This window comes from Cyprinus carpio, chromosome B21 (assembly GCF_018340385.1).
Source record: "Cyprinus carpio isolate SPL01 chromosome B21, ASM1834038v1, whole genome shotgun sequence".
Classification (NCBI taxonomy): Eukaryota; Metazoa; Chordata; class Actinopteri; order Cypriniformes; family Cyprinidae; genus Cyprinus; species Cyprinus carpio.
This window is the reverse complement of record NC_056617.1, coordinates 9,564,428-9,590,293: the sequence shown is the minus strand read 5'-3', so window position 1 is coordinate 9,590,293 and position 25,866 is coordinate 9,564,428. Positions and strand designations below refer to the sequence as shown.

The window sequence follows — 25,866 nt, the reverse complement described above, 5'->3', positions numbered from 1 at the left end:
CAGTTTTCGTGTAAGCGTAGACACACGTGTTGGCATTCAGCAGCTCTGGGTGAAGAAATGGACACCTGACCTGGCAGTAAGGGGAGACGGGTGCCTCAGGTGTGGGCTAAACATCAGTGCCCAGAACAGCCACATTGTATATTGTATACATGTGTGTAAAAACTTCAGAATGTAATTGTTGATGCATACTTTTAGTATGCATCATTTTTTAAACACATCTAGTAGCATAATTTGTTTGTTATTGTTTTTGTCTCTTTTGACATGAAGCCTTTTTTGAACTGTCCTCAACTCTGTTTCCAATGTCTTCTCTCTGTATTTATATATATATATATATATATATATATATATATATATATATATATATATATATATATATATATATATATATATATATTTGTATGTAATATATGTGACAAAAACAAAATGTATTGAAATTCAAGTTTTCTTATAGAGATTAGTTAAAGTTGTTTCCACAAATGTGCATCATTATAGTTTCCCCCTTTTAAATTAATTAACTATCCGTATTTATTAATAATAATAATAATAATAATAATAATAATAATAATAATAATAATAATAATAATAATAATAATAATACCTGGCATCATCAAAAACTGAACTCTTCAGGGACAATTAAGGATTCTGTTTTTTTAATATCTTTTTTTCTCTTTTATTTTGTCAATATGGATGATATCTGTCAGTAGGGATGATATTAAAATACCAACCCTGTTATCATTTTGTATAATTATGTCAAATTAAACTATAGCCCTGTTAACCATGTTACCGTTAACCATTACTTTTCTAAAAGCATGAAAATATTCAATTAATTAACACTTAAACACTTTTATTTTTATTATTTATTGTATTTAAAATCTTTCAAAAATTACTTTAATAATTTGGAATAAGCACCAATTTCATAGATGGACACCTATTTAACCAGCATTTTTTTTTTTTTTTTTTTTTGTACATCCAAATATATATTTGTACAGTGTTGGAGTGAATACTTAGATTGTGTATAATGGATTAAAGGAGGATTCTTTTTCATGTGATAATTAGTAAATCTTTAAAAGACTTCTTTGTTGGTTTATGCGTGGAATGTATGTTTTGGATGTTTCCAAAACAAAGACAGTCTGACATTAATCGACACAGTGATTTATTAAATGCAGGGAATTATTAAGCTTGGCACTGGCCAGACTGTTAATCGGGACATGGGATACATTATTGTCACTCATATACTGCCAACTATTTTAAATCAATCAAAAGAAACCTAAATCTTGCTTGGCGCAATGACGCAAAACATACTTAGTTGCACCCACACATAAAATGCATCTAAAAGGGATATCCTTTAATTAATGTTCTCTGGTAAACACACACAAATTTGCAGCCAGCAGGACCATCTTCTTTAATTATGTTTTGTCTACTCACGCACACACACAGACCTCAAGGGGGTTATGAATAAACGAAAGGTGTGGTTGGATTAAGTTAATGCCAGGCTCTATTTTCAAGATCTGCTGTGCCTAGATCAGGCACCAGATGGCGCTGTGCTGGCAGTGCCAGGAGATAATGGGGACAGATCGGGCGCATTACTGCCCATTATCTTCTAATTACTTGTGCGAGGAGCGCTGATCCTGGCGTTTGTGTAAGGAGAAGGCAGAGCCCGGATTACTCGCACTCTATCCTCGGGGACTGCAGAGATTCAGCCAGGCTGGTGGGCTACAATGAGATCTAAAAGAGAACAATCCCTCTCGCTTCCTCCCTCCTTCCTTTCTTTCTCTCTCTAAAGAACAACAGATCTCTCTATCTAGATGTCTTAGTGACAAGTCTTCAGTGAGAGACTCACTTACTTTCTCTGTTTCACTGTCAATCATGCACTGTACTTTATAAAGCAGTGGATCTCAACTGGTGGGTTGTGACCCAAAAATGTGTCACAGGTCTGATTCTGGCAGGGCTAGACAGTAAGGATGACCCAGTGACCCGGAACTAGTCTGAGAGACTTTTGGGCCAGTTTGTGGATCTTGATCAGTTGGGTCAGTTGATAGACATGGTTTTTTTTAAAAGGCAAAAGTCTGAACTTATAGCTAGAAAAACATTTACATTGTATAATTGTAAGCTTGTACATTAAAGATTACATTATATTACATTTAATTTTACATTTAAATTCACACAAATGGTGCTCATGCACGCACAACACAAACACACACACACACACACACACACACACACACACACACACACTACATATATATATATATATATATATATATATATATATATATACATACACACACACATCTGTTTTTAAATGTGTGTATAAATGCTAAACATTTTGGCACATTTTGCATTATTTGGGCACAAATGTATTTTTTGGCTGAGCAGGACAGAGTGTGTAACCTGCTCACCATTAACAAAACAATGAAAGCTAAAAGAAAATATCATATTTATTTTGTACATTAATAATGTGATATTGTGTTGGGTCTCTACATAATGCCAAATGTAAAACCTGTGTCCCGACACAAAACCAGTTCTGTAGACTACACAGAGTGCTACAGAGCACCTGCTGTAGGCAGAACAAAAAAACATCTCCTGATCATGACCTCTTGCTCCCTTTCATCCCACATCTAGTCTAGAAAGCTAACAGAGCTGCTAACCCCTCACTATTGGAGGCTTCTTTAACCACTCATAGACCTGCTTTCCAGAACTCACTAATCAGACCCGAACCATGGTGTAAAATCAGGTTGAAGGGCAGCTCATACATTTAAGGGGACTGAATCAGAGCAAAAGCGTGACTCTAAAAATATAAGAGGAAAGGAAAGCAAGCAAGCGCTCCCCAAGGCCTCCCAGAGGAGGCTGCTAACTGCTCAGAGGCATATGGCTAACCATGTGCTGGCTCCCCCACGCCTGCTCTTAAGCTCCACAAGAGCCCAAAGCTCTTCACTTCATTACCAGCGTTTTGTACTGCATCCACCATTTGCGCATATTAATATCTACCAGGCACGCAAGCCGAGAAAACGGCAGAGTCGGCTCTGCCAAAGTCTTAAAAAACAGTTTCTTCAGGAAAAGAAACTCGATAAGAATCTCAGGGCACCATTTGTGGGTTTATTCAACGGTTTATCCAGGCAGATTGCAAATTATTGAGTCAGCTACACTGAATTGGATGCGGAATGATGCGTATGTTCACATCCAGACAATGCAAACGTAAAAGACAGATATTTATGACCTTGACTGCATTTTTGATAGAAATATTCAGTGTGTAGATGGGCAAAATAAACAAAAAGACTAAAATCGAATTTTAAAGGGGCAGTTCACTCAAAAATTCTGTTGAATATAGAATATATTTGATCAAACAGGTTTTGTCTGTTCATTGAAAGTCAGTGGGGTCCAAAACATCATTGTGAGATTCTTTTGTGTTCCACAGGAAAAAAAAATCAAAAATCCTACAGATTTGGAACAGTGTGAGGGTGAGTAAATGATTACAGAATAACATTTTTCAACAATATCTCTTCAAACGGATGCACACATCAAATTTATATGTCCACTTGTGTCTCTGTGTGTATGTGTTCATAAAGATGGACTGGTACATTTATTGCACATGTACCTATTATGCACATGCATGAGTGTGTGTGTGCACGCGTGTATGTGCCCATTGCGTCTGGTTCCTGCCTCCGACTGACATGTAATAAAACATGCCGCTGTGTTGTTGATCAATCTCAGCGGCTCGCCGGCCGCACAGCAAGGGCATGTACATGCAAATGAGAATAGCTAAATACCACTGAGGGGGTGGGAGAGAGAAGCAATCACTTCATCTGACAAACCACGGGGAAAGGAGGAGGGATGGGGGATATATAGAGGTATATGCAAAGTTGAGGGAATACAGAGAAGGACGGGTTACTAACGAGCATATGCACTTAATTACACAGGGCCTTATGGGGACCGTGGATGCGCACACGGGCCTTTCCCGAGCCACCGGGGTGGGGGGTGGCAGTGTGTTTCGTGGGACACTGAGGCCTTTGTGAGAATCTGGGATGAACTCTGCCACACAGGGGCAGCAGAAAGCCCTGAAGCGAAAACCATCAGGGTCATGTTACTGTTTGCTTTGGAGCATGCAAAGGGAGAAAGAAAGTGAGAGAAAAAGTGTACGCTTTTGTTTGCTAGTGTGTGCGCGTCTGAAACCACCCTAGTGACCATAAGGTCAGCTAATCTCAAACGCCCGAACAATCCGAAATGTACACAAGTGGAAGAAAGAGAAGAAGGTGGCGAGAAGATTGTGTGATTGGTTAAGAGAGAAGGGAGATGAGCAGTCGACATGATAATGATGTGAGAATTGATTAACGCTTTCTTTTACAACTCTGGGAACTAAAGGGAACTTTGCCCCCTGGCTTTCACTTTCCAAACACTGATTCCTTATGAGGAGTCAATCCTGGTGACTCTCTCTCTCTTTGCATGTCTAAGTGAGTCCATAGACACATTATTAAAATACAATAGGATCAATCTATGGGCTTTTGGCCTAAATAATCTCTTTTTTAAAGCCTGCAGCCTGTCTGCCCTTATCTCTTTTCTTCTTTTGCAGAATCTGTTTAACTTTGGGATGGAACGTGCATTGGGCCTGTTTGCGAGTAAATCTGGAGTTTGGGAGCAGGTGAACTGAGGAGGAATGCAATTCAGTCTAAACATTTTGTGAGTGATTAAATAAAACATATGTTGTAGATGCTGGTGTGCTGGTATCCTGCCTAAGGTTTTAATTTAATTAAATCAATAAAACTCTATTGCTGTTTAAAGGTCTGGGGTTGTTAAATTTTTGTAATATATTTTTCAAAGAAATCTCTTATTCTCACCAAGACTGCATTAATTTGAACAAAAATGCAGTAAAACTGTAATATTGTAAGTATTATTACACTTCAAAATAATGGTTTGCCATTTTAATATTTCAAAATGCAAAGCTGAATTTCAGCAGCCATTAATCTAGCCTTCAGTGTCACAAGGTTCTTCAGAAATCATTCTAATATGCTGATTTAGTGCTCAAGAAACATTGCTTATTATCAGTGTTGAAAACAGATGTACTGCTTAATATTTTTATATATAATGTGATAAATAAAAAGGTCAAAAGAACAGCATTTCTCAGATCATAAATGTCTTCCCTGTCACTTTTGGTCAATTGAATGCATCCTTGCTCATTAAAGGGGTCATCAGATGCCCATTTTCCACAAGTTGATATGATTCTTTAGGGTCTTAATGAAAAGTCTATAATATACTTTGGTTAAAATTTCTCAATGGTGTAAAACAAAACCCTTGTTACCTTGTCAAAAACAGCTCTTTTCAGAGCAAGCTGTTTTCTTGCATGCCGCTTTAAATGCAAATGAGCTCTGCTCACCCATCCCTCTCTTCCAAGCTGCATTCATAGTAAAACTTGCTAAATAGCACACAATTAGGAAAGGCCATTTGCAAAGATTCATAAAAAAACGTATACTCACTGAAGCTGGATCAAAAAAGATCAGACTTTTGAATGGCAGTGTACATGCTGGTCAATCGTTAGACCAGTATAAATCTGCTTAGATATTCATGCTGGTAGGCTAAGCTGGTCTTTTTAGCAGTGCAGGTAGAATCCTAACATACGCAAAATTGCTTTGCTCTAGTCTAAATCCAGCTCTGTGCAGCAGAATAGATTTATCAAATGAAGTGGCACAGGAACTAGGCTACCAGCATATTAAAGGGACAGTCAGCCAAAAATGTTAATTCTGTCTGTTTTTAAACTGATGGAGAGCACAAAACATGATTTTGTGAAGAACATACTGACTACTTATTTTAATATTATGAAAGTAAATAAGACTGAATATGTAAAGCTCCAAAATGATGCAAAAGCACTCATAAAGTATTATAATGTTCGAGAAAAGCAGCAATGTTTCATTCATAACCAAACTGTTTTAATGAGCCAGACCTTCTCAATGAATCACCTGCAGTTAACCATTCTGAATGATTTGTTCGTGAATTGGATGGATTTGATTCTCAAGTTCAGCTCACTGACAGTTTTCATTTTGAGGTAAACTGGATACACTTCAGTTTTTTTTTCTTTTTTTTTCAGTGATGCTATTTGACCTTGTTTGTAAAGAACAACATGTATAACTAATTCTTGCAGTGTTTTGACACATACACATAGCTGGCCACAAGAATTTGACGCTTTATTGAATTTTGGACAGATGAAAGTGAGTCTGTGAGGGATAGACTTACAGACTTTAACAATTGCATGTACTGTGTATGTACTCTTTCAGATCACATGCCATTTTTATAAAACTCACAACTTTCAAAATTCTTTCAAGGAGGTTTTGTCTACTGAAAGTTTTTGGAAGGATGTTTCATCAGCTGAACAGTTGGCATGTTGTTAAACCACAGTACAACCCATTGAATGCACTGTACTTATATCCCTCACAGCCTCATTTTCATTCCTTTTAAATGACTAGGGTCTATAAACAAATCAGTACTGCAATCAGAAATCTCTTCACCTTGATAAGTGTTTTGTGATTGGTACACTAGTGCCTAACTTCTTCTATTGATCTATGGGTTTTTATGTAATTTTTATGTAATTCCACTTCTTCTTTGCTTTTTGCCAATGACTAAATGTAGCCCCACTGAAGGAAACCATATAGTTTCGTAGCAGCCTGCAGGAATTCTGGCATTGTGATTCACAATGCTTTTTTTTAAACAAGCATTTCTGCATCGGTGCCACCTCTCCTCCAATTAAACAAAGAGATGGGTAATTGGCAAATGTCCTTCAGGCTAAATTCCCTCCTCGTAACTTGCCGCAGCCCACCGGTGGCTTGGCTCTGGAAAGGGGCTTTACTTTCACGTCCGCCGACAACTTATCAGTTCCGCTGAACGCTGACACCTTGACGTCCTTGACAGTGCATTATTACTTTTTCATGACGCAACCAGATGCAATTACAGCAACATTCTTGCTGTGTATCCATCCCCAACTGTCAGAAATGAGCCCAGAGTGGAGAAATATCAGAGATAAGACATCAAGCCCACCCAGTTGTTAAGAAGCAGACAGGAGAAGACTGAGAGACAGCGACTTAGCACAGGGGGGTGGATTCATCTTTCCTCTGGGAAGCCAATTTTGTCCTTTTCACACCATGTGTCAAAAGACCGTGAAAATGTTTGCGTATTTTTGTTCATTTGCTCGACTTGAAAAGGCGTTTAAGACTAAACGGTGATATAGCCCATGTGTAAAATGGTCAGTGTCACATAAACAAAGAAAATACATTTTTCAATGACGTTCACACAGCTCTCAGAGGAGTCACTGACCTCAGGCCAGCAGCTGGCTCACTCCATCAGTGTGATAACCTGGGCTTGGCATCTGTGTGTCTCTCTCCGTCTGCTCAGAGAACTGTTTTAATGGTCCAGCTCACCCATCCTACCTGCCCTGAACTAAAAAGCATTCAGTATGTTAGATAAATAACTCTAAAATTATAACCTCAGTCATGTATTCATAATAAACATCTGTCATGAGATAAAAATGTATTGCAACATATCTATTTAAAAAGTAAATCCGTCAAATCAGATCCCCGATTTATGTTCAGTGCATATACGCTCAGTGGAGCAGCTGGTCATGATGTAAAATTGTGTAAATTGCCACTCCAGTTACACACAGCAATAAATCATATACTTATTCAGTATTTTATTAGTTATGTTACATGATTAATAATAAATATATTTATGATTTTTATTTTTATTTTCCCTTTAAGCATAAATAAATGCATTAGGTTTATGCCTAAAAACAAGAAAATATATATTTTCAAGATAAATTCCCTGGAAATATTCTCTTTCAAGCAGTTTTGCTCCTTCTGGATATTTTACAGGAAAACAATACTTTAGTATTTTATTAGCATAAATACTGCGTAAATCACACCAAATTAAATGTAATTATAGTGCATTGTGGCAAAATATTTCATGATGTATTTGATAAAGTATCAGAAAAATGGATTGAATCATCCTAAAAGCAATTGTTTTGTTTTTAATGTTTGACTGTACACAATCATTTAAAAGTTTGGGGTTTGCATTCATTTTATCAAACAAAGTAAAAACTAAGATATTGTGAAATATTATTACAAATTAAAATAACTGTTTTCTATTTTGATATATTTTAAAGTTCCCTTTATTTCTGTGATGGAAAAGCAGAGTTTTCAGCATCATTACTCTTGTCTTCAGTGTCACATGATCCTTCAGAAATCATTTTAATATGCTGATTTTTGGTGAATACAAAGTATTCATTTTCTTTTCAAAAACTTTTTAGCGATAGCGAGCTCAGAGAGCTTCACAGTGATCATCACAGTGCTTGTTGAAGATAATCGTATCAAACTTTGTTTTTCAGGAGAATCCACTTTCATCAAAGAAGCACTGAAAGCATCACGTTATGAATGCTTACAGCCATCATAAGCCTCCTCTTCCATTCTGGTCTCAGCAGTCCACCGCGGACCATAACTCGTTTTTTTTAAGCTTACTCTCTCAGGTTGTGGCTCATCTGAGATGAAATGCTTAAAAGAGTCGTTTTCCTCTCCTGTTCCATCAGAAACCCATAGGAGCTCCATCTCTTTCAGGTACAGTAAAAAGGAATAAAAGATCTCTGTGAGGGGCTGTGGGAGAAGCCCATGTGAATAGTGCTTGCTAGATTTTTCCTTCCTGCAGGTATTGATTGCCTCATGCCTGTCCCCTGCCTACAAGTTACAGGGGAAGATTTTGAGCACTGCGACAGGAGAAGAAGAACTGAGGGATGGCTGAAGCTCTGGGAACAAACTCCCCTTCATGTCCCACAGGACTAAAGACTCATCAGCTCTTTCTCCATATTTTGCTCTGTTCCTCAATTCTCCTCCACCCTGTTCCCAATCTCTGTCTTGCGGCCTACCATCTCCTCGGCTCTGGGAAGCGTCGTCTCGACTGAAGAAGTACAGCTGACTTGTGTGGTTAATGACACCTCAGCAAGCTATTGGTTTTCCAGGGCCTCTGTGTTTTTCTCTCTGTCTCGCCTCCATCTTCTTTTCTCCTCCATGCCTTGACACGGTTTCTCTCTCTTTCTCTCTCTCTGTCAAGCACAGATTTATTCTGCCTGTGATGCGTGGAGAGGAGAGCAGTGCGAGTGCTCAGGGATAGGGTCAGTAGGAGGGTGGTGTGTGTACAATAAGAGATAAGATCATGGCTCCCCGGGGGCTTGTTTGGCCCTGTACCCGATCCATCAAACGCATGCTCCTGGTGCCAAGGTCAACTCTAATGAGCATTTGCTGGGGTCTTATTCTCGGCACCCCACACCCCTCTACCTCTGTCTTGCACTCTTTTTTTCACATGTATGCACACACACATATAGAGAGTGTGAAAATCTACAAATACCTGTACAGTTCAGAAAAGCACTACATTTCACCCCGTCAATGGTCTGTTGCTTTAAATTGTTGTATAAACAAATGCAAAGATAAATAGTTGCTACTGTTTTTGTAAAATGAATATACTACTGATCTAAATCATTTTTGCAAGTACGTACTTATCTAAATCCTTCTTCTTCGGTTTTTTGGATATGTATGTGTAATTAGTTTCTATAGGGCAGGCTCAGTTATGGTGTAAATTAGAAATATTTTTAGCAGCTACAATTATGGATGCATTCTTTTTTAAATATTGATTTGAGTAAAAAAATTTTTTATATATATATATATATATATATATATATATATATATATATACACACACACACACACACACACACACACACACACACACACACACACACACACACACACACACACACACTAATATTGAAAAGTTGTTTTTGAAAGACGTTGCTTATGCTCACCAAGGTTGCATTTATGCAGTGGAAAATTTAGTAAAAACAGTAATCCTATGAAATATTATTATAATTATAAATAATACTTTTTTCAATTTTATTACATTTTAAAATATAATGTATTCCTGTGATGGCAAAGCTGATTTTTCAGCATCCATTACTCCAGACTTCAGAGTTGTATGACCCTTCAAAAATCATTCTAATATGCTGATTATTATTATTATTATTATTATCAGAGTTGAAAACAGTTATGCCTAAAACAGCTGCTTAATATTTTTGTGGCCCATGATAATCTTTTAGGGATTAATGATGAATAGAGAATAAATAGTAAGTTCAAAAGAAGGGCACTTTCAAACAGTGTATTTTTCTATTGAAATTAGTTAATACAGTTGATAGTTAATATAGTGTAATTTAAATATACATACACACACAAACACACACACACACACACACACAGACACACACATATATATATATTATATATGTGTGTGTGTGTGTGTGTGTGTGTGTGTGTGTGTGTGTGTGTGTGTTTATATATATACTTTAAATAAAAATAAATGCTGGCACTCCGATTGTCCTATTTCATACATTTGCATGTAATAAGATGGAAGTCCTTAAACATTATTCACATTAAGCTGATCTTTAACACTCGTTTTTATATGTTAATCAGCAATGTAATTTAAATTTAGTTTTTTTCTTTGTTTCAAGGTAAAGAAGTGGTTCTTGGATGCTGCTGAGGAGAGACTCGGGATGCTTCTTTATGGTCTCTGTTCCCACCCTCTAGATCACAGTGATCATCTCGGCTTGGTGAGTGAAAGGCAAGTGTGCTCTAAAACATGTGGCGTGCACTAATGAAGCAATAAAAGTCACGGCTGGGGGTGGGTGTACTGGCGAGGGGGGCTCTGGGAACCAGTCCTAACAATGACAGGTGTGATAATTATGATGTTCTGACCTCGCATATTACCTGCGCATCAGATAAAATATAAACCTGATTAAATTTGAGGACTCTGGCGTGTGGATAATGCACTGTGCATTAGTACCGAAATACATCATGATAACAAGACAGGCCATCCGTACAACCATCATGTCATCTTCATGAACATGTGTCATGTTCAATGACCGACAGATTGTCAAAGTCACAATTACACACAAACCCAATGCTGACTGGAAATGAGCTCCGTTTAAATGTTATATAGGTTAAGTCTGCACTAACTATGACCACTTCCCCGTGTCTTTGGCAGGGTGACCAGACCACCTACATTCCCTATGTCACTCCTGTTTCCTTCCAGTTTCCCCAATGGCTTCATGATAACATTTAACAATGATTTATCGGCTTGTGAAAACCCTCCCAAATGCCCTGACAGAGGGGATAAGGATGAGGGGCAGTGCACTCTGACATCCCCTGGAGGCCGGGGTATATGGGGCATCTTTACCTCTGTCCAACAGCTTGTGTGTGTCTCCCAGTGGCAGCTGGATGGGACCACCAGCCGCAGAAATGCCCACCCACCCCGTTATTCTGTAATGGCTGTGATAAAGGCTAACATTGAACTCTGAACTCTTAATGAAAAACCACCTTGGCTCTGTCCCTACATTACATTTACTTGGCCTTAAAAAAAAGAACTGGCCACAATGGAAATAGGCATAGCGATTATAAATAATTATGATTATGATATTCCCAAGGAAAAAGCAACAAGTTAAGCTACAGCATTTGTGGACTATTCTAATGCCTAATATGATTATGATTATTATTTTTTAAATGTATATTTTTTAGCAAGAATGCCTTAAAATGATCAAATGTAGCAGTAAAAATTTTGACTTTGATACCAAAGAATTCTGTTTCAAATAAATTCTGTTCTTTTAAACTTTCTATTAATCAGAAATTCTAGAAAAAAAAGTATCACTTCCACAAACAGCAGCACAACTGTATTAAGCAGCACAACTTTTTGCAACATTGATAATAAGAAATCTTTCTTGCGCACCAAATTAACATATTAGAATCATTTCTGAAGGATCATGTGAACCTGAAGACTAGAGCAATGGCTGCTGAAAATTCAGCTTTGCCATCACAGGAATACATTTTGTTTCAAAATATATTAAAATAGATGTTTTAAAATGTAATAATATTTTCCAATATCGCTGTTTTTACTGTACAGAAACATTTAAAAAATCTTACTCCAAACTTTTGAGACGTAACATTGTTTGTTTGTTTTATTCTGGTTCATTGATAAACTTATGCTTATGCAATTAAATATTTTAGATAATACTTAAAAAAAAAAAAAAAAAAAAAAAAAACTTTTGAGAGTTTTGTGGTTCTTTAAAGGGATAGTTCACTCAAAAATTAGTTAGCAGTGTTAGCAGCGCTAAGAGGTTGTGGGTTCAGTTCCCAGGGAACACACATACTGATAAAAAAATAAAAATAAATGTATAGCCTGAATGCACTGTAAGTCGCTTTGGATAAAAACGTCTGCTAAATGCATAAATGTAAATGTAAGACCTTCGGAACATAAATTAAGATATTTTTGATGAAATCCGAGAGCTTTCTGACCCTCCATAGACAGCAACGCAGCTGACACATTCAAGGTCCAGAAAGCTAGTAAGGACATTGTTAAAATAGTCCATGTGACAGCTGTGGTTCAGCCTTACATTTACATTTATGCATTTAGCAGACGTTTTTATCCAAAGCGACTTACAGTGCATTCAGGCTATACATTTTTTTTCTATTTTACCAGTATGTGTGTTCCCTGGGAATTGAACCCACAACCTTTTGCCTTAATTTTATGAAGCTATGAGAATATTTTTTTCACAAAATTAATAAAAATTAATGACTTTATTTAACAATTTCTTGCAGTCATCGACATGCAAAGAAAAACTAAGTTCTTACGGGTTTGGAACCAATGAGGGTGAGTAATTAATGACAGAATTTTCATTTTTAGGTGAACTGTCCCTTTAAAGAACCATAAAACTCTAAAAATACTTTTTTTCAGGAAAATCTTAAAAAAAAAATTGCATAAGGATAAACATTTGTGATTTGTGAAAAGGGAGATTTTGAATTCTCATGCATATATGTGCCTCTTTGTTTGCTCACCACAATTTCTCTCTCTGTCTAGCCAGATGTCTTCCTTGAACTCTGTCTTGAGTAATAAATCGCTGGGCTGCTGATGAACTTGGACATGGAGAGAGGATGGTGAGTGAGAGGATTCAGAGGTCAGGGGTCAATTTGTAAGTAGTTATGTTCTATTTTTGGTCTTAACTAATTGAGTTTTTATGTATTGTACATTTTAATGTGATATTTTAAGCAAAGCGTAGCCTTTTCCATATTATCTCATCTGTTTGTTTCAACGTGGATTAAATAGCTGCAAAATATCCACTCCATTAAAAGAAAACAGCACTCAAAAAATCCAATTGTTTGTATAGCAAACAAATACAACATTTTCACATTAAAAATCTATCAGATTGCTGAATACAGTGATTTCAGGTCTGGTGGTGTAGAATGTGATTCCGCCTGCAGAGATAAAAGACAGAAAGGGCTTTTTTGTACTCGGTGAGGTGGTTGTAGCAGAAGTCAGGTAGGGTCAGCTCTTCTTCTGCTTGGTACTCTGAGGAATCACCATATCAATATCTCTCTGAGCGTGCATTTTTGAGAAGAAACACTCGAAGTGATGAGTGCTGAACAGCCTGTAGGCCTCCAGAGACCAAATCAAACTCTGTGTTTCCTGTAACCTCAGCACCATGGGAAGTGACCAACCGCGCTCCCGCACACACACACAGAATAACGACGACCTGCTCTCCTCTGTCCGATGATGTGAGCCACTGCTCCGGGTGGTTTTACACAAAGTGTTGATTTCTTTGTCAAACATCCCTTCGATACACACACTCACACACACACACCGGTTTTTCCCTGAAGCGATCCGCAACCCCCAACTCGTTCAGTCCTAGCCCACTACTGCTAGGCCTCCAATTAAATCAAAAGTGGTTTGTTTTTATTGGTGTTTTGCGCTGACAAGTGGGCTATCATCCTGACGACTCTACCTGTCAGTGAGCGACTGAAAATCCTCAGTTGACAATGCCCAATGCTTCCAATTAGGAGAGAATCAGACTCCTAACGTGCTAGCGATCTTTCCACCCTCCCCCAAGGCCCTTCCTTAAACCCCCCCACCCCTCTGGCACCCCCATCTTTCGGCACTCGCCCAACCAGCTTCTGCCATTTCGCTCTCTCATTCTTGCTTCCTTCATAATCTTCCCCTTCGCTTTTTTCAAGGTAGGTATATCTCCTCTGCAAATTACTGACACAAAACGGGGTGGCGCACCGGCGGTCCCGAGCCTGAGTGCTGGCGGTCCCGAGCCCCCTGTCAGCTTTAATGAGCCAATAAAGGTATATTTCTCCAGCGTGAATGCGCTAAAGTCTTTCTTGTGTGACAGCTGACTGGGAAATGTGAGTGTTAACCTTATAAAAGATTCAGCGGTTCTCATTATTTTCTGTCAAATCTCGCACCTGATGGCTTTAAGGTGCATCATTTGCATCGCTGACTGGTCCAGGGTGTGCCCATTTTTTTCCCAACAATGTTTGTTTGTTGACTTAAGTCAACATTTCTTTTCTTCTACATGTCTCTTTTTTTTATCGCAAGGCATGTTTTACTCAATGTTTCGAAATGACAGCGATGCCAAAGTTTATCCAGGAACGTCGTACCACTTTCCTGAACATATCCAAATATATATTTAACAAACATGGAACAGAATAAATAAATGAAATTCAAAACATTGTTTTCACCCGAGTTGAGGTAAGATCAAACGACTTTGAAGCCTCTTGCCACTCATCTCTTCTGCCTCTCCCTCAAATCTTCAAACAATCGGAGGATGTACGTTAAATACAAGTGTTTGAGAGACAGATTTTTAGAGGGCGTTTCTGTGCATCTCCATTTGGTGTGTCAAGCTCCTGAATTTCTGTCCTCTGCATTAATTCTTCATTCTATGCACTGTCCAACTTGTGTAACATTTACTGTGGTTTAAGCATTCTAGAATTTTGTATGGCCAATGCCAATCAAGCTTAATCAGTGTTTTAAGTCATAAAAATATTAAAATAATAAATGAAAGTTGTGAAGTGGTGTTGGTACAACTTTTTGCACAATTGTGAAGCTTTTAAAAGTTCAAAGTCGTATCACTGCATATATATATATGCAAAATATATATATGAAATGTATATATTATATTGTATTTTTTATTTTACATTTATCATTTAATCATTTAGCATTTATCATTTAATCATTTTATATTGTATACACTCTTAAAAATAAAGGAGCTTGAAAGGTTCTTCACAGCTATGCCATAGAAGAACAATTTTTGGTTACACTAAGAACCATTCAGTCAAAGGTTCTTTAAAGAACCATCTCTTTCTTACCTTTTTATAATCTGAAGAACCTTCTTTCACCACAAAGAACCTTTTTTGAAACAGAAAGGTTCTTCAGATGTTAAAGGTTCTTTATGTAACCATTTAGACAAAAAAAATTTGATTTTAGATTTTCTTCTATGGCATCATGAAGCACCTTTATTTTTAAGAGTGTATTTATGTTATTACTATTATATTTTATATTTATGTATTTACTTAATAATTATATCCAATTCTTTTATACAGGCTTACACATGGCCTGACCATAAAAAGTAATTTGAGTCATTTTGATTTAATGACATCTAATTAATAAATAAATAATATTAGTTTGACTTTGCAAGTAAATCCGAGGACATGTTCTGTGTCTTTAAATGAAAAGATTTCTTGAGCCATTAAGGATTTTGACTGTTTGGACAATTGAAGGAAAAACAATGCAGTGCAGTAGCCTTAAAAAAAGAAGTCATGAAGCAATTTGTTATTTATATGGGTTATTTGATAATAGATTAATTTCATTTAAAATTTTAGTTTTAAACTGATTTATTTATTTATTTTATCATTAAGCTTTAGTGCACCTGTTGTCTCCCTAAGAGGTCTGATTTTTGTTTATCTTACAAATAAAGCTCAAAACATGGCATAGATAGATAACCCCCTGTCACGGCCTGCCACAGAGACTAAAAAAAGAAAAGAAAAATACCCATCACACGCAGTGGGCATCCTTATATGTGCCTCTAAACTAAAGTGAGTGCGCTTGCACCCCGCCTCATTGTGACAGCTTGCAGCCGCGTTGACACCCCTTGGGAGCGGAGAGCGGATTCACTAACCTGCCGTTGTCTGCGGCCGAATAGCGCTTCCAATCTGCTGTTCTGATGGGGGGCTCGATTATTGGGACCTGTCGAAAAAACAAGAGGGGCTAACTGTTTGAGAGAAAGACGTGAAAGGCAGGACAATAGTTTGTCATGCATGTTAGAGTTTTCTGTCACGCTGGGCTTTCAGAAAGAGCATTCGCCCTCATTATTGCTCATTAACATTGCATACATTACGATTAGATACTTGTTATGAACTAAACGACATGGTTGTTCGATAATCGCGTTTTGTGCTTTGGAAAAAGAAAAGAACACTAAAGTATCGAGCGTCAATGCAACTGACTGCCTTGTAATTTAAGATATATAGGCTAAGCACAAGTAAAACTTTTACTCTGATCTTGATGATTAATAATAGAAGTAATAATGGGTTTTTTTTTTTTTTTACATTACCAGTCATTATTATTACTAGAACTATATGTTGTTTCTTTGGTTTATATATTGTTGATTTGATAGTAGTGTTACTACAGTTTAAACAAGAAAAGGCAATATATGTGAGTAGCTATACTATATGTTTCAAGTGTGTAAAAAATACTAAAATGCTTTTCTTGCATCTCCAGTACACTTGAGTCTAAACAACGTAATCATTCTTTTAATAAGCATGTTTAAAAAAAAAAAAAAAAAAAAAAAAAAAACTTTCTATATTATGCAGTTTTAAATTACAAATTGCAAGGTTTAAATCCAGAACAAATGTACATTTGTAAACTTAATAAAATATAATGAAACTCATGAGGGTCTAAAGGGGCTCTCTCTATTTTATGATTTTCATGTCACATGACACCAAAATGGCTTCCTGTAAGTTGATCATGATTATATTACAACATATATGTAGCTATTGCTTCACTACTTATTGTTTTTTAATGCAAAACTGCGTATGTCAACATTTTTTTTGTTTTCAGAATTTAATCTTTTTAATGAGATTTTATTTTTTTTATTCTTAAATGCGTACACCAATAAAATATGTGATACTTAAAGTCCCTCAAAAAGTAAATAAAGAAATAAATATAATTTAAAAAAAATCAAATGACTTAAATACAGAAACTTAAAGTATGTTAATTATAGCAAAAGTGTATGTCATTTTTTGAGTATAAATTAAATTACTAATATATTTTGAATAAAAATGAACGTCGCGTCATTTACCCTTTTTATAATATAAATGACAGAACTTTATAGCCTACTAGAAGTGTGGCTAACTGCGCGCCTTAAAAATATTGTAATTAAAATTAAATCTTTCAAAATCAATGCTTAAATTCAACGGGAGAAACTATAAGGGAATTATTTGAGAAAAATGGCCGAATTGTGAGAAAGTGGTCAAGACGTGACTGAACGCGCGCTAGGAGGAGAGGAGAGAAAAGACCTCCCCACTCCTCATAATAACCCCATTATAAGGCTCATCAATGATGTAATGAAAGCAAACAGTGTGAAAATTGCCTGTAAACAGTTGGATCCGAGTCTCCTAATGAATTCAGTGTCTCTTTTAATCAAAGTGGGCGACCTGTGGGGAGGGGTTTATTGGGCGTGGGGGGGTCCGGTTTCCTCTTAGCGAGCCAGTCAACACCCCAAAACCCCTCCTAACCAATGGAAGCGAGTCGCTGGGGACTCACGTGGAAGGGGTGCCCTTAAAAACCTAGCCACTGAGTTGTGCACAAGTTCATTTGTTAGGCTTTATCTGTCTTTCCGTTCCCCAATGTGTCTGTTTAACCTGCATTACCTCATTTGCGCTTCTGTCTTCTCACAGCATTTTTTTTTCAGCGCTCTACCGTCCAACGCTTTCGCATTGCATCACCTACGCCGGCACAGAATGCACTTGCCTTTTCCATCCGGATTCGACTCTACTCGCCACAGCGAACTACCTTTGAACTGATGAAAATTTCAGCTGCTCAATAGACGCGAGGCTCGAGCTGACGCCGCTTTGCTTCTGTCCGTGGTGCTGAAATGCGCGCGCCCTCTAAGTAGGCTACCTTGTGGTTTTACACTAACACTGTTTCTTCAGAACAGCTTTTTGAAATAATTTGATAAATAATTCAAAGCTACCATCGATGCGTCTCGCGTCTTCAAGAAATACCGGGATTGAAAAAAAATAATTAAATTTGCCAGCCGAGAGTATATTTAGGCTGTATCGATTTTTTTGGAGGAGTGAGTGAGCAGCTAAAGAAAAAAAAACATTTTTTTGGAGGCTGGGTCTGTGTGTACTTCATACAGAACCTCCTCAAGAAACCTCCTTTCCCTTTTTAAACTTAAACTAAAAGTCCTCAAGGAAGAAGAAAGTTTTTTTTTTCCCAGACAGGAGATGAATATTTCTCATTTCCGATTCTGCTTTGGATTTTCCTCCTGGATAGATCGCTATTAAATCGAGCGCCATTCACGCAGAACTTGCTTGAATACAGATGATAATCTGAACAGAGGCTTCACGCAAGCAGCAGTGTGGAGATGGAAGCGTCCACCAACGGCTCCAGTTTTGGAATCGACTCCCTGCTATCCCACAGGCCCGGAAGCCCAGTCATCGCGAAGGGGGACAGTTTGGTTGGAGAATGCCGGTCCCCGCTGGAGTTCAGCCCCAGATCAGACTTAGAGAGCGGTTGTTCTTCTCCTCCGTCCCCGCGGCGGGAGTGCGGTGAGGATGCGGCGCAGAGACAGGGTCACCCGCTCGGGCTCGGGCTCGCGTCCCATTTGCAGCACGGGCCGATGTCCGCTGGATCGCAACCTCGGACTGTCACTTCATCCTTCTTAATAAGAGATATTCTTGCTGACTGTAAACCCTTAGCGGCGTGTGCTCCTTACTCCAGTAACGGCCAGCCGACTCAGGAGGCAGGGAGACTGGCATCTAAAATCGCAGACGACTTCATTGAAAAGATCCACAGTAACTCATCGTCAGACAGTGAATACAAAGGTAACAAAATATCACTTCGCTTTTAGTGATATTTTAAAATAATTGCACATGAACTAGAACTTGACACATTTAGCCTATATAGCATATAGTTTAAGCAGGTTTGCTTTCTGACTACCCTATAATGTGGGGATAGAAAATAACAAGCTTAAACTAGAATTATAATGAAACTGCAAAAATGCAGTTTTCATGTTTTATTGTTCATTCATTTCGTTCATTTATAGGCGTTGTTTATATAAAGGACACCAGATTATGTGATATGACTAAGATAGATAGATAGAAATAGGCTAATGCACATGGCATAATCATTGTATTATCCAAAACATTTTACAATTAATTCTCGTAAAATACATGTTAAATATTTTTAATCAATAAAGGCATTTGTCGTTAGTGCAAAAATCGTGAAATCTTTGTGACTTAAGTGCAAGAAATATTGCTCATTTTTGTTTACGTGAACTATTCACTATCGTACATTTGAACGTGCTTATTAATTCAAAGCTTACTGTTAGGTGCAGGGCAAAGGAAGTTGAACAGATAAACATCATCAGCAAGATTCATTAAGGATTTGTCCAGGTGAAATTACATCTGAGGGGGAAAAAAGAGTGAAAGATCGCTTCCTGTGATATAACATTAGGTTGATTTCAGGTCAATGACTATTGATAAATGTAGGAATATGCCCTTAAGACAATTAATGCTATTTTATAACTATTTGTTATTATTATTACAAAGAAAGAAATAGTATTATATGCACGTGTTTATGGTTGTCCATGTGTTTGGCCTACTGAAGACTGCTATCGTCGTTGCTGATTCTGATAATTTTGTAAAAGTCTTATCACCCAAATCTTGCTCTCTTAGTTGAATTAGGGCATGATGGGTCTCAACTATTCGCCTAATCCAAATATATTTCTACTCTCACATCATGACATTATTAGCTTGGCAAGTCTATAGGCGCGGTGATCAAAATTAATGCTCTCCAAATCAAAGCCATTCCATCTCCAGAGCGCTCGTAAAGAGTGTGTGCGCCGCTTTGATTTTTGCCTTTCTACCCCCTTATATTTCAGGGATTTGATGCAATTTGTCCCAGTGCTAATCAGATTTGTAACGCACGGGGTCGGTCCGCTCTTTATTTCGCTCTTATCCCCGGCCCTGTGAAGTTTCTCCGGTCTCGGTTGAAAGGTTTCCATCCCTTGTGGCTCAATTAGCCGGATTATTGTGCTTCTTGAGAGACGACTCAACTACTCGACTGGCAAGGTCTCTCGCGTCGTGTCCCTCTCTTTCTGTCTTCAGAGAGAAAAGAGTTTGGTTTAGATAGGCAGAGAGGGGTGAATTAAATATCACAACCCTCGTGTATTCACATTCTGAAAATAAAATCTGAAAAATGCATGATAGAATTACAAGCACGCGAGGGACCATCAGAGGATGTGTGGAAACCTTTGACACCAGAACATGTGATAACTTGCCAAAGCAGGGTCTACTGAAACACTCGGGCTAACTAATTCATGCTAATCAGTGGCCTTTCGTTCAATGTGATGTTTCAGTGAAAGAGGAGGGCGACAGGGAGATCTCGAGCAGCAGAGACAGCCCGCATGTTCGCCTGAAGAAGCCACGGAAAGCGCGGACCGCCTTCACTGACCATCAGCTCGCCCAGCTGGAGCGCAGTTTTGAGCGTCAGAAGTATCTGAGTGTGCAGGACAGGATGGAGCTGGCAGCCTCTCTCAACCTGACCGACACGCAGGTCAAAACCTGGTACCAGAACAGGAGGTGAGCATGTGGTCAGCTGGAAACAAATGCTTGAGTACATCCCAGCAACATTAAATAATGGGGGGAATTGCAGAAATTAAATGGTAGGCTAATTATTCTATATATCAATGTCATTTTATTTAAGTTCATTTTCGTTTTGTTTAAAAGTAAATGTACTTGGGTGTATAGGCCTGTCATATTATTTTCCTTTTATTTATAAGTCTCCTGCCAAAGACAATAATACGTGCCAGGTGATGTGGTTGCACTAAAAGTGAAGGAAATGCTACAGAATACATATCGTTTAATTAAAAATCTTTTAAACATAAATTATTTAGCTTTTCATTTTTAAAGGGCATCAAAGATTCCCGTCATTCTTATTTTATAGCTTAAAAAATATATAAAATGGAACAAAAATAAGACACAAAAAGGAATATATTCTATATCAAGAACATTAGCAAAAATCAAAACTCACATTGTACTTCTACAAGTGGTTTATTTGCATATTTCCAGTTGTGTTCGCAGCATCTAATTTTGTGCCAAGTTAAAGATTTGATATTTAATATATAGCCTACAGCATTTTATCTACGAATGCTGCATGCGTCGATCCTTCATGAAATAAAATTAATTACTGTAGCCTAATATTTGTGACAATTGCTGCCTGCTTTTTACGTTATATCTTGTTTATATTATTTACTTTTATTTTATTATTATTTAATGTGAATTAAATATCAAAATACTTAAGGAAACTTTAGATTGCTTGTTCCCCTCATATTGCAATTATATAGGCTAATTACGCTTTTAGATGTAAGTGACAAAGCTCTAACGATGTTCTATCTTAACGTAAATTATATTATTATTGAATTGTGTGGTTGAAAACTGATATTTATACAGATACTTAGAGGATTCAGGTTTTATTTCTCTGAACTTTTTGGGTTTTACGTTTCGCTTGGGAATAAGCATGCAAGACAATACACGTAGTCTACTCTATGAATTTTTGTTTACTTTTTGTCACCGCGCGATCAGAAGATAAAACACTAGTCGTAGAATAATTTCATTTTATTTTTATATACTAACATCATTCTTTTTCGTCTTGGAAAAAAGGACAAAGTGGAAGAGGCAAACGGCGGTCGGGTTGGAATTGTTAGCGGAGGCTGGAAATTATTCCGCGCTGCAAAGGATGTTCCCTTCGCCGTATTTCTACCCTCAAAGCCTGGTGTCGAATCTGGACCCTGGAGCGGCGCTCTACTTATACAGGGGACCTTCGGCGCCCCCGCCGGCGCTGCAGCGTCCTCTCGTTCCCCGGATTCTCCTGCACGGTCTCCAGGGCGCCAACGAGCCACCACCGCCCCTGCCCCCCCTCTCCGGTGTGTTACCCAGACCGACACCACCACGATGAACGGCGCGATTCGGACTCGTTGCAATACATGGCAGCTTTGAACTCCACCATCAAAAAACTATTTTACTGGTGACAAATATTCGAAAAATTTTACGAAGCCACAAAAACAAACTGACACACAAAAAGTGGTTAGAGACATTTTTCAACTTTATTTAATTATTTATTTTACTTGTGTTTTTTTTAACTTATGTTTATATTTTTTGTTTACCCTAAATGTTAAATTTGGAGAAAACAAATACAGACCGTTATATAGGCTACTGAACGCAATAATAACGGGACATGATACTACAGGGACATTTCGTTTCACAAACTTATTATTATTATTATTATTATAACTAGTCAATATTGCAAATGTGAATTGTTGGTGCATCCATGACGCAAAGAATATTTAAATGGTAGATTCATATTTAATTATCCTGAGATGAAATCCAGGTCATAAATCGTGGGCTTTGTAGTGACCCTCTAAAATGTACAAAGGAAAAGGGGTGTAAATAAGAATATTTTGTAACATATTTCCAAGCCTTACGTTAACAGGTGAGACTGACGTGAGCAGCACATTAAAACCCGACACGTCTCTACAAAATGAAAAAGCAACTTAAATGAATAAGTGTCACTTTTCTGTTTGACAAACAGTTGAATGGTACGGAGTGCTATGCCTAAACAGAACAAGCTGGTGGATTGGACGAGATGGATTATTAATCGATTATCAATCGATTATTTTTGTGCTGCTTTTTTCCTTTCTATAATCCTGCACAACTGCCAGTAGTATCACTTTGATGTTGACGGGAAAACGCCAAGTCCTCGTTTCAGATCACTTGTGATCAATAAGACGTCTGAAAGGAGATGACATGCAAAGTGTTCGCCCAGGCATTGTGCAATAACTCTGTATAAAGCCGTTGAAATATCTTGTCATTCTTTCTGGTGAAGCTGTATATTGACAATAATGATTTGTGAAGTAATGATTCTCGTAATTCCAAATGATTTTCGTTCGTGCCCCCGTGTGCTTAGCGGTGTGAACTTCTTGAAAACTCTTAAAACTGCTGGATGTGCGGGGGAGGGTGGTCTTTAAGCAAGGACAATTACTTTTATAAATGTGCTAATAAAGATCTTTCATTAATTTAACATTGACTGTGAATGTGGAGTTTAGACTATACAAATACTGGGTAAATACACACGCTTGTTCTCATAGACAATTCATATGCAGGTGCATAATGCGCTAGCCAGACCTGAACATTGACACATTATAAATGTATGAATTAAGAAAATTGCTATTGCAAAACTTGCCAGTCCTCTACTTTACAACAAGAACCAGAACTTCATGCAGCCAATGCATGATGTGTTTCTTTCTGCGACCAATGAGACAATTTTACCTTTTGCCAAATGTACATGTATAAACATTTTTGTTTCGTATGTAGCTACCTGGATGATAATTCTAATTCAGGAGTAATTTCACGATAAAATTATCCACACTGTGAATTGATGGTAAAGCGATAAGTTGGCCAACACTAAAGTATAATTATATAACTTGTATAATTGAAAAGATAAATGTTATATAATTTTATTTTGTAAAATAAATAGGCTTGGTCAATACTGTGTGGGGGAAATCGAGTCGTTAAAATATTTAATGGTTTACCCCTATTCTCCATAATTGAAAACCAGGCTAAATTGTCTTAAGGTTTCGTTTTTAAAAGTTACGAAGGACTAAGTTTCAACATGGAAAAAAAAGTAAACCAATAAAATACACATATTAGTAAGGCTACACTGGTTACGCCAAGGCATTGCTTTTAAAACGCATCCAGAAATTTAATGAAAAGTAAAAGTTTGCTTATGAAAATAAACGTAAACAAACACTGTGATAGCAATATCATAAAAATCGAGCTCACAGAATTGGCAAATGTGTTTGAATAATTTTAAACATGACTGTCAGACACTTTGCTCAAACCCCACACTATTTGGTTAGCATCGTGGATTTAATTTGTCGAACCCACGAAAAAAAAAGTTAATAAGAATGTCGCACCCAAGGAAGAGAACATTCACCTCCCTAACCTTTCAGAAACGCCTGGAGATTTGGGAACTTAATTCTACCTCCATATTTTAAAGTTTAACGCGACTACCTCTTATTAATGTCACACTTTAAATATCATTTTGATCATGAATCATATGAGCCGGTCTCAATACAATTTAAAACGATGTTCTTTTTATTGGCAGCACGATAAAAGGGAAATACTGAGAGATTGGACGTTGGTTGTTGGGTACGTGATCCCGTTCTCTCTCACGCACACACACTCAACACTTGTCAGCCTCCATTGTCTCGTGTCTACAAGAGTAAAGTGACAGACTTTTTTGCACCCTTTAAACAGCATCATGCATCACTAAGCAAGCGGAGTCATTTCATTTAGTTTTCATAAACAATATGTGGATGAAATATTAATGGTCACCTAAGTGTGTAATTGTTTAAGTGCCCTAAATGATCCCATTTGGAAATGGACTGTTTCCATACCCTTTCTTGAGAGTGTTGGTTTGCTGCTCTTTGCCAAACGGCCCCAACAGCTGGTCACCGGGCAGTGCTGACTGCGGCTCGGATCAACAAGGGGACATCTGGTCAGCGGCATGACGGGACCCCCCTTCATCCCCCCTCCGTGAGCCTAAGACTGACTTTAACCCAACCATGAGACCGGTCCGTGAAGCTCAGGGTTTAGGGACTGCTCTGACAGGGCGACTGAATGGGATATTAACGAGCAGACAAAAGACCTTAATAGCTTTTAATTGAACGTCGATAACGTGTGATCAGTCGGGCTCCTGCAGCAAACTTTCGCATAGCACATGTCATCCTGCGTCTCATCATTGGGCTCCTGGCCATGAATCACTAGAGAGCGAGAAAACATTTTAAGAACGTTTCATAGGCTAAATTTATGTCTCACTATTAAACTTTTTAAATTATTTTTGCGGTAGCCTATATATAGCCTATATATATATATATATAAATATATTTACTATTTTTAAGTACAGTTTCAAAGTAATTCATTCTTGTTTTGCACAGACTATTGCTAAATTAAAAATAATAATAAAAACTAATAATAATAATGCAAATAAAATAACAATTCCATACTCAATAAAATACATCAAATGTTAACAAGACATTGAGAGCAAATTAAGAAACGTTCGTTTTTGTTCTGAACAGATGCGCACGTAAAATAAATAAATAAATAAAAATAACATATCAATTCAGATCAAACATTTAAATTATCACATGGATCTGCACATGATCCAAAGGAGGCTGATGACCCCCCTCAATATTTATGAAAAGGGTTATTCTTGCGAAGTGCGCAGCTGATTGCAAGAAAAGCTCCTCGGTCTTGTTAATAGACGCAGAGATTTTTGCATGTGAAAGGATAGTGGTAAATCCCTCGGCTCTTACCGAGGATTGTCCCCGGCTCAGGGTTAATGAAGTGCGGATAGAGTCTCGCTGATCTCCCGACAAACAAAAACACAACACGGAGAGCTTAGAGCCGCAGGATCAGTGACTCTGATTAAGCTCATTGACTCAGAATAAAAAAGCAAACAAAACAGCCTTCAGATGAAATTAAGAGTCAATCAAAGTGCAATTTGCATCGTGATTTGGGCGACTGTCTTTTTCCCATGTTTTTCTGACGATTGCCATTTTTTGTCACGTTGCTTTCAATGAAATTCAGTACAAGGAACAGAAACATCTGCACGTTCCTTATGACCTTTCTCTGTTTAAAACCTACTTCACAATTCATTTAAATATATTTAAATGTAAAA

At 37.6% G+C, this 25,866-nt stretch overlaps 1 protein-coding gene and 1 long non-coding RNA gene across 6 annotated transcripts; both read left to right on the top strand.

Moving 5' to 3' along the window:
• Positions 1-3,411: 3,411 nt before the first annotated feature.
• LOC122141309 lies at positions 3,412-14,988 on the top strand. Of its 5 annotated transcripts, XR_006157685.1 has the most exons (6): positions 3,412-3,458; positions 4,568-4,674; positions 8,363-8,588; positions 8,677-9,245; positions 10,526-10,624; positions 12,925-14,988. It is a non-coding gene; the product is annotated as an uncharacterized LOC122141309 (long non-coding RNA). The 5 variants fall into 5 exon arrangements; XR_006157686.1 differs by having other exon boundaries at positions 3,422-4,674; positions 8,677-9,139; positions 12,929-14,988; XR_006157684.1 differs by having other exon boundaries at positions 3,422-4,674; positions 8,677-9,139.
• A 2,596-nt stretch (positions 14,989-17,584) lies between these two features.
• Positions 17,585-23,205, top strand: LOC109080440 (barH-like 1 homeobox protein). Its single transcript, XM_019095507.2, has 3 exons — positions 17,585-18,950; positions 20,486-20,708; positions 21,789-23,205. The coding sequence occupies exons 1-3, from the start codon at positions 18,491-18,493 to the stop codon at positions 22,081-22,083; spliced, it is 978 nt and encodes a 325-aa protein (XP_018951052.1). The 5' UTR covers positions 17,585-18,490; the 3' UTR covers positions 22,084-23,205.
• Positions 23,206-25,866: the final 2,661 nt, after the last annotated feature.

Coding starts and splice junctions, on each gene's coding strand:
- LOC109080440 (XM_019095507.2), top strand. CDS start 18,491: ATGGAAGCGTCCACCAACGGCTCCAGTTTTGGAATCGACTCCCTGCTA. Junction 18,951..20,485: donor GTCAGACAGTGAATACAAAG/GTAACAAAATAT, acceptor GTGATGTTTCAG/TGAAAGAGGAGGGCGACAGG. Junction 20,709..21,788: donor ACCTGGTACCAGAACAGGAG/GTGAGCATGTGG, acceptor CTTGGAAAAAAG/GACAAAGTGGAAGAGGCAAA.